Source organism: Thamnophis elegans, chromosome 11 (assembly GCF_009769535.1).
Source record: "Thamnophis elegans isolate rThaEle1 chromosome 11, rThaEle1.pri, whole genome shotgun sequence".
Lineage (NCBI taxonomy): Eukaryota > Metazoa > Chordata > Lepidosauria > Squamata > Colubridae > Thamnophis > Thamnophis elegans.
The window spans coordinates 70,994,960-71,003,541 of NC_045551.1; the positions used below are offsets into that span (position 1 = coordinate 70,994,960).

The 8,582-nt window shown below is 48.4% G+C and overlaps 1 protein-coding gene across 3 annotated transcripts in view; it reads left to right on the forward strand.

Moving 5' to 3' along the window:
* Nucleotides 1-3,315, forward strand: part of ERCC6 (ERCC excision repair 6, chromatin remodeling factor) — a 33,172-nt gene extending 29,857 nt beyond the window's left edge. For all 3 annotated transcript variants that reach the window (XM_032226873.1, XM_032226874.1, XM_032226875.1), the window contains one exon: nt 667-3,315. In XM_032226873.1, coding sequence (XP_032082764.1) covers nt 667-1,083 — 417 coding nt within the window. In that variant the 3' untranslated portion in view covers nt 1,084-3,315. The remainder of the gene's footprint in view (nt 1-666) is intronic.
* Nucleotides 3,316-8,582: the final 5,267 nt, after the last annotated feature.

Here is an 8,582-nt window from a genome sequence, read left to right on the forward strand (position 1 = left end):
CCATGTAGCTTTCCCAGGGTGGTCTGATGGGAGGCCTCCCTGGGGGTTTAAAACTGCTCTCGGCGTTTGAAAGTCATTCTCCACTTGGGCAAATAATTGGGTTCCTCTCAAGATCCTCACCAGCAGAGGAAGGCCAGGAATTGCTGTGCTCTGAGCGGTTCACCCATTTGTGAGAGTGAAGGAGGACGGAAGGGTGGGTGGGGGCTTCTGCTCAGAAGTTGTGTTGATTCTGCATAATATTACAAAGTTGCGTTTCGAAGTGTGTGCTTGTCCCCATTATTATTTCAAAAGTAAGCACCGCAGCATTTAAGGAGGCCTCATAAATGTCCCCTTTAAGGTGAGACTGAGTCTCTCTCCTCTTTTGACAGTGTTGTTCTTCCCCCTCAGTAGACCGGGGGGTGGGGGGTGGGGGTGGGGAGTGGTGTGACGTGCCTGAACTTCCAACAGAGGGCTTCACAATATTCTCCTTAACAAATTGGTTAATAGATTCTCAAAAGTGCTTTGAGAAGAATTCGTAATGATCGCATCCCCAAAAACAGCTTCCTGGATTGTAAAGGGAGTTACGCTGCTCTTAGGATCCTGGCATCACACAAATCAGAACTTTTCAACTGTTCTAAGTTCTGTGATAGAAGAACCCCCCCCCACCCTTTCGATTTCTTTCTGCAGGAGGGTGAGAGAGAGAGAGGAGACCCTGCCGGCAGCAGACTCCCTCCCTTCGATGGAGAGGCCTCTTCGAGCGCTCTGGACTCCTCTTCGTTGCTGGCCAAAATGAGGGAAAGGAACCACCTGACTGGATCCCAGCAGAGGGCGGATCCGGCTGAAGGGAGCTTCCAGCACAGGATCCCCGGGGCCCCCACGGCCCCCACAGAGCACGATGAGCTGCTCTCGGACATCCGGAGCTTCATGGCTTTCCAGGCCCAGCTGCCGGGCCAGGCCAGCACGCGCGAAATCCTGCAGGAATTTGGCTCCAAGCTGACCACGCAGCAGTCCTGCATCTTCCGGGAACTCCTGAGAAACCTCTGCACTTTCCACCGGCAGTCGGGGGGCGAAGGGCTTTGGAGGCTCAAGGCGGAATTCACCTGACCGCCCCTGGCTCTCCCGCTGGGGCTTTCCAGTAGCGTCTCAGGGCACTCGTGTGTCCTCTCCTGCACAGAGGCTGCCCCCGACTTTATAAAGCAGGAATAGAAGCCAGCCGGACGTTTCCCTATTTAAGGGAGCATTAAAGTGGATTCCTAGTAAGCTTTCTGGTAAATCATGCAATTGGAAAAAGAGCGAGCTGTGTGCCTAAATAAACGGTACCTTAAAAGTAACATTCCAGGGATTAGCCACGCACATCAGCAGCCTTAGTAAGAACTACCTTCGGAGTCGAAAAGCACCGGCGTCCCATAAAAATGCCGCCTGTATGCCAGAGATTCTGGCCATAGAGAAAGTTAAGTGGAAATTCCTGAGTCACCCGGTTTGGTTTTGAACTTGTAATAACAGCAGCCTTCTCAGCGTTTTGGGAGCTCCTGACCTGCTGGATATTTAAGAGTTCGTGTCCTGCTTGTAAAAAGAACACAATTTTGTACCAAGCTGTAAAAAGCAGCAGAGCCCCTGTCTGCTGGGCAGAGTGGGCCTCTTCTGCCGGGTGTAGTTTCGGACCGCCCCCTCCTTGGCCCTTTCCCCACCTGCCCAGGGGTGGCCTCTAGAGTCCAGCTCCCCAGGCTGCTCATTGGAAACGCGCAGCGAGCAGCACGGGTGCGTGTGTGTGTGTGTGTGGCTGCTGGCTCCTGGGTTGTGGGCGCCTCTCCTTGCCAAAGTTTTTGGGTTTGCCAGCCATTCACTCGCTCTGCATGGCTGCACCTCTCAAGCAAGCGGGCAGCCGGCAAGACTTAGGCGGCACAGTAGGCAGCAGCTGAGGCAGGGCTGCCAGGGGGCACGAAGCGCTCCAAGGGTGGCGGCTGGGCCGGTTTTTCCAACGGGAGCCCCAAATTGCACACCAGTTCTGTAAGGCCATCCCTGTCCAGGACAAGAGAGGGAGAATCCTGAGGAATGGGGGTCCTGGACCCCAGAGCCCTCCCGCCCTTACGAGGCTTGAATGGCCTTGTTCTGCCCAGTCCAGACCTCTGCAGCCACCGGGCAGGGCGGCCCAGGGTGCCGGAGACGGAAGACGGCACATTCATCAAGTTTTATTTAGGAGGGATTTTTATTTTTTGCAAGAGGCAGCCTTTCCCTGAGGGAACCTTAAGAAATGATTGCGTTGCTTTCTACAGGATAAGGTTCTCATTCAGTGGCAGCAGTTTCAGCTGTAAACCTATAAAATACAACCAGCTTCTCTTCTCTTGATTCTGACTTCCCCTCAGCCGCCTCCCTCTTAAGGCTGGGAGGAATTTTCCCAGGCAGAGACCGGGGGGTTGAATCCCTTCTCTTGATACCTTTTTCACCCCCCCCACCCCCCCCAAAAGTAAATTCCAGAAGGCCTGATAAGAGAAAGGAAAAGAAAGGAGATCACTCGCTCCTCCCGTAGGGATCCCTCTACGCTTCTGTGCTGCGCGGATAAAATGAAGGCCCAGCCCAGAAGCCAGGCAGTTTCACCCCTGCGGATGGAGAAGTGCCGGTTAAAGTACTTGGGGCGGAGGAGGGGATAGCAGTTCTGGATGACATGGCAGGCTCTGTGCATCTCTCTCGTCTTCCTGCAGCTGGGGATTGGAGAACTAACGAGGGTTTCATGGAGAAAAGACTTTGCTAAAGTCCCAGAGATTTTGCAGAAACGGGGGTGAGCAGCAAGAAGTCTTCACATCTTGTGTTTGCAGGCATTCTGCTGAGAAAGATGGAGTGATAGGCCTGAAGGTTTACTTCCTTTCCGTTCTTATTTTATCATATTTCCATATTGATCATCACACTTATGTGCCTTGGTGGTTTACAGATGAAATAATAAAATTATACATGAGCTATAGTTAAAAACCAAGTTAGAAAACAGATTAAAGAGAACAATTGCAAAGTTAAAAGGCAGAGGGAGGGCTTTCAGCCCATAAATGACAACCCCCCCCCCCAGAATGTGTGTTGCTCTTGGACACACAGACACCCCCAGGGCAGTTGGCCGGAGAGGGGGCGCCCGCCTTCTGGATCTGACCCAGTCCTTCCCCAAAACGCATGAAATCCTGTGTTATTGTGGTGGGTGTCCCGGTCACCCCAAACCCTCCCTTGACAAGGTCTCTGAGGATTCATGGAGCCTCCCCAAGGTTTCCATTCAGCTGTCTGATAAGGCTCCCTGTCTCGGCCGTCACACATTTGAACCCGAATACCTTCCTTATTTATAAAAATAAAGATAGTAAAGACAGGATCCAACGGCTCCTCCTGGATCCAGGGAGACCTGCCACAGGATTTGGCCTGGAGCCTGAGCCTCGCCTATGTTTTTATTCATGGCTTGGGTGAAGGAGTAAAGAAATGCCAGTCACATCTGCAGCTGACCTAAAATTGGGTCTGATACAAGACAGAATTATTCCAGATTCCTTCAGTCGGTTAAAAATGCTAGGAGCAAATAACGGGATTAGATTCAGTGGGGGAACTGGTGTGATTCCCCCTGAAGCCCTCGGAAGCAGAGACTTAAGCCAGGGAGGCCTCGCTCAGTGGCCTCCGTCAGAAGGAGCCCTGCGTGAGGCAACAGGGTGAAAACAGTGTGTAATCAAGGATAATGTGCAATTAACAATGGGGCCATGTTTAATCAAGGATGATTTGTAATTGGCATCAATGGGACCGAATGTAATTAAGGACTGTGTGTGATGAGAGAGTATTTACATGGCCAAGTCAGGCGGGGAGAGGAAGGACTGATTCGGCTGACAGGCAAGAGGGGCCTGGAGACCCCCAGGGCCACAGGAGGCCGCTCTTCCCACCCACCAAGCCGGCTGCGGACATTTGAACCCTGCAAGGAGGGCTTCCTGGCCTCCCCCTGCCCACCACCCCACCTTGGCTGGCCCTTCCTTTCGTCCAAGCAGCTGTAGAGTTTGCCTTGTGCGGCCCCTGGAAATGGGTTTACGGCTGCACAAGTGATCCTCAGCTAATGACCACAGTGGAGGCCAGGATGCCTGTGGTTAAGCAAGGTCATTGTTAAGTGAGTCACACCCAGGTTTACGGTCTTTTTTGCCCCTCTTAAGTGAGTCAGTGCAGTTGTTAAGCGAATTCCTTGTGAAAGGCTTGGCTGGGAAGGTTGCAAAGGGCAGCCCCTTGAGCACTCCCACCCCACACATCTGGGGGGGGGGGGATGAAGGCTGCGATTGCCCTGAAGACCCCTGCGGGTGGCCCAGCAACCCAAACTTTGATCGGGTGGCTGCAGGGGATATCGCAATAGTTCTGAGAGCGAGGAGCAGCTGTGAGTCACTTTTGTCAGTGAACCTGGTACCTTTGAATACTCATGGTCACTAACCAACTGGTTGTAAGTTGAGAACTAGCTGTGCAGCCCGTGCTGTTAATTCTGTTGGGCTGTGGGTGTGTATTGGAAGAGGGAAAACCATCTTATGTACCCGAGGGGCCTTTTGAGTCCCATCAGTCCTGCTCTTCTTTCCTCCGAATGTCTCCAAAGGCAGCGTGTGAAATGTCAGATGAAACGTCACGCATACAATGAGACCTGGGACTTCTCAGAGGAGGCCCCTGTTTCATTTTGCCTTTGGGGTTTCTGGCTCTTTGGTCCACAGGATCAGGCCCTCAGAAACCCAATCGCAGCATTTGGAAAAGGAAGACTTCCATTAAGACGATGAGGTTCCTGAGGCCTGGAGGACACAGTAGTATATATATGTTTGTCTTCGTACATTTTCACTGGTGTAGGTATGCTCTCTTGTTGTATTCGGGTCCTTTCCCGTGTAAGATTGAGATTGTCTTGGCAACGTTTCGGCGAGGTCTCACTCGCCATCTTTAGGCTGGGTTTTGGGCTTCAAGCGTGGTCAGAGCTGCCGTCTTTCTATAAATCTTGGTGGGGTGTGTGTGGAGTGCTGGCTTTGTTTCAATAAGTGGAATGATTGGTCGTGTGGTTGTATCATGATTGATAGATTGTTGCTAATTGGTGCTGGCTGTGTGTCCGTTGTTTCGTGTTGTAACAGCCTGGGTGGTGGGTGGAGCTTGTTTATTGACTAGGGCTGGTTTCCAGATGTCTGGTAAGCGGGAGGTATCGTCACGTTTATTCATGTTGTGGGGGTGTTTCTATTTTCAATAGCTTCCATAATTATTCTCTTGTAGAAGTGTTCAGTTTTGGAGGTTAATTTGGTTCCTTCAGAATCAATTTAATGTCCTGTAGCTTTAAGGTGCTGGAAAAGGGAGGAAGTTTTTTCTTTTTTTCTTACTGCGTTCTTGTGTTCTGCGATGCATTTATTCGCCTGTTCGTTTGTCCTATGTATGTTGCAGGGCAGATTTTGCATGGTATTTCGTAGACTCCTTGGTTTTCTAGCTTTGGTTCTGAAGACGAGGGTCTTGGCTACAGAGTTTATCTGTGCAGGTTGGTGTTGGGATTGTGCCTTTAAGTAGCGGTTGGTGTGTGTTTTTTTCCCCGGTAGATGGTGTGTCCTAGGGAGCCATTGGGTTTTTTGTAGATTAGGACGTCCAAAAAGGGAAGTTGGTTGTTTGCTTCTATTTCCATGGTGAATTGTATTTTGGGGTGTAGGCTGTTGAGATGTGTGAGGAAGTTGTCCAGTTTTTCTTTCCCGTGTGGCCAAATCACGAAAGTGTCATCATCATATCTAAGCCAGAGTTTGGGTTTGTGTTCAGATTTATCTAAGGCGTTAGTTTCAAAATGTTCCATGTATAAGTTTGCGATGACGGGTGAGAGGGGTGATTCCATGGGTGCTCCTTCTATCTGTTTGTATCTTTATCCATTATGGATGAAGTATGCGTTGGTTAGGCAGTGGTTGGTCAGAGAAACACCCCCACAACATGAATAAATGTGACGATACCTCCCGCCTACCAGACATCTGGAAACCAGCCCTAGTCAACAAATGAGCCCCACCCACCACCCAGGCCGTTACAACACGAAACAACAATAGACACACAGCCAGCACCAATCAGCAACAATCTACCAATCATGATACAACCACACAACCAATCATTCCACTTACTGAAATAACGTGTGTGTGTTTGTGTGTGTGTGTGTTTGTGTGTGGAGTGCTGGCTTTGTTACACACACACACCTGTGTGTGTGTGGGGGGGGTATACATGGTCACAGCCCTGCCTGCTTCAATCCACTGTTTTCAGAAAAGTCACAGAATTGCTGCGCCTGAAATATTCTTGATGTAATTGAAGGTTTTGTGAAAAGCTGACACTCAGCACCAGATAGAGTTATGGTGTGGAGTGGCATTTCAGTTTTAAAAAAAATCTTTCAAAATCTTGCAGCAAACACTGCCTATATTCAATAGGACTGCAAGAAACTTTAATTCTGAGATTTAATTTAAAACCAATTTGCTTGAAGTTCCAAATTGAATCTGTTCTCCTAATTGAATTGGAAAGTCGAATTGAAGGCTGTATTAAAGGAGGTGACCTCAATCGGAGTCAGTGATTGGGAAGGGTTTGGTCAACGTTTGTCAGTTATTTCGATCAAAGAATCAAATTAAATGCCACGATCTTCCTAATTGAGTTGAATGCTTAAATTGGATTAGATTGATGATCAACAATCAACAACTGGATTCAGATCGGAGCAAATTCACGCCTTCCAATATTTAATTACAGAGTAGGACTTCTTCCTGAGTTGCTTTTCCCTAAAAGCTTAAGTATTAGGTGAATAATTCTGCTTTCCCAGTGCATCAGGAGCATCATATGTATAATTATTAGGTTTAATAATCCTTTTGTGGATTCCTCCCCTTGTCTGTCTTCCAACCAACTATTCTCTGCATTGCAATTCAGGAGAAGGCGTTTCAGGAGGACAGAAGATGTTAAGAGGAGAAAGTTTTTCAAGAACTTCACAAAACAATGATGTATTTTTGAGTCAAAGCCCAAACCACCCTGAGGTTGTCCACATATTTTTTTCTGGCACAGGAGCATCTCTTGCATCTTAAAATTAAGCAAAGGAGTATGATACAAGACTTCGCAAGTTAGTCCAGATAGGAAGTGATGTACATCTGAACATCTGTCTCTCGCTCTCTCTCTTGCCTTTGCAGCCCAAGAAACCAGGGAGGGTCCCTTCGGAATCATTTGCCCTGCCCCATTCCTGCTGCGGCTCTTCTGCCTGTCTCCCAAGGCCCCCATCGCCACAGGCCCTCCTCCTAACTGTATACTGCCTATACAGGAAGGCACCCTGCTAACAGTTGGTGAAAGACACTGTCCCATCTTTCAGTTCAGTTTCATCCTGGGGGTGGTGGGGGGGGCTGTACAGCTGGCAGCAATGCTTCACGGCCCCATTCCAAGGGCTCATTAAGAGCACAAGGTGTGCGGGGAGCAGAATTACCCTGAGCCCACACATGAGCCCACACCTGTCCACCAGGGCACATGGTGGGAAGTAGAGGATAAGGTCTCGTCTGAGTCGTCTTCTCCCCTGGTCTCTTGTGAGTCAAGTGGGTCCCTGGGTTTAAAAGATAAAGGGAACTTCTCTCTCTCCCTCTCTCCTCCCCCCCCCCCATGATTTCTTCTCTTCAAGGTATACATCAGACCAAAGTATGTTATTCTCTCTTCACACAGTTCTTCTATTTAAAAAACTATCAAGGTGGCCATTCTTGGACAGCAACGATAGCATCCATTGGCATCATCCATACTTTGCTTCCAAGGCAAATGTGTTCATCTTTCTTATTAGTATATTAATGGGATGAAAATTCCTCGGCTCCTCCTTATGTTCAAGATCTCTAACAATATCCCCCCCTGAACTGAGATCTTCAGCACTTACCTGAATTGCCTCTTTTGTTGTTGTTGTCGTCTCTGAACCAGATCCAGGGGGGGGGACATGAAGTAAGGCCCCCCTCCCAAACTAACACGGCCACTTTATACGTACGGATCTTTGAATGTTGGTTTCCAGCATTTCTGTTATAAAAATTAGACTTTTTTCATCATTTGAGAGTGATACGATCTAGAATATGGCCGGTCTGGCTTCATATACTGTACTGTAGTTTTAATTCAGGTTTGCTAAAGCCCAAATTCCCAAGGTGATCAATGTCTGTCTTGGCAGAAAAACATCCCTCTGCAGGGAAACTGGCCTTTTTCCTCCTAGGGTGTTTTTTTTACAGGGACTTCATTGTCTCCTGCAAAGCTAGGAGCAGAGGGATGCAATCAAGACACAATACATGTTGATGATAAATATAATATTATTATAGAAGCACTTGCTTGCCCTCTCTAGGCAAAATATTCACGGCCAAGTTCCAACCTTCAACAGCACACTGTAAATTACCATTTTTCCATGCACCACACAGCATCACCTCAATATGCCCCATTAAACAGTAATAATTAAAACAAAATATATTGGAATTGTTTATCCTGAACTGTGTAAGGAAATGAAGTCCATAATGATGGTGGAGTGGGGTGAAAAACATTCCACCTAAATTTCCACCAGTCCAGCTATTTATAAGTTTCAGCAGGCTGGCTCTGCAGACCAAGGAACAAAATAAAACATGGTGATTAATTCACAGCCAAGTTCCAAG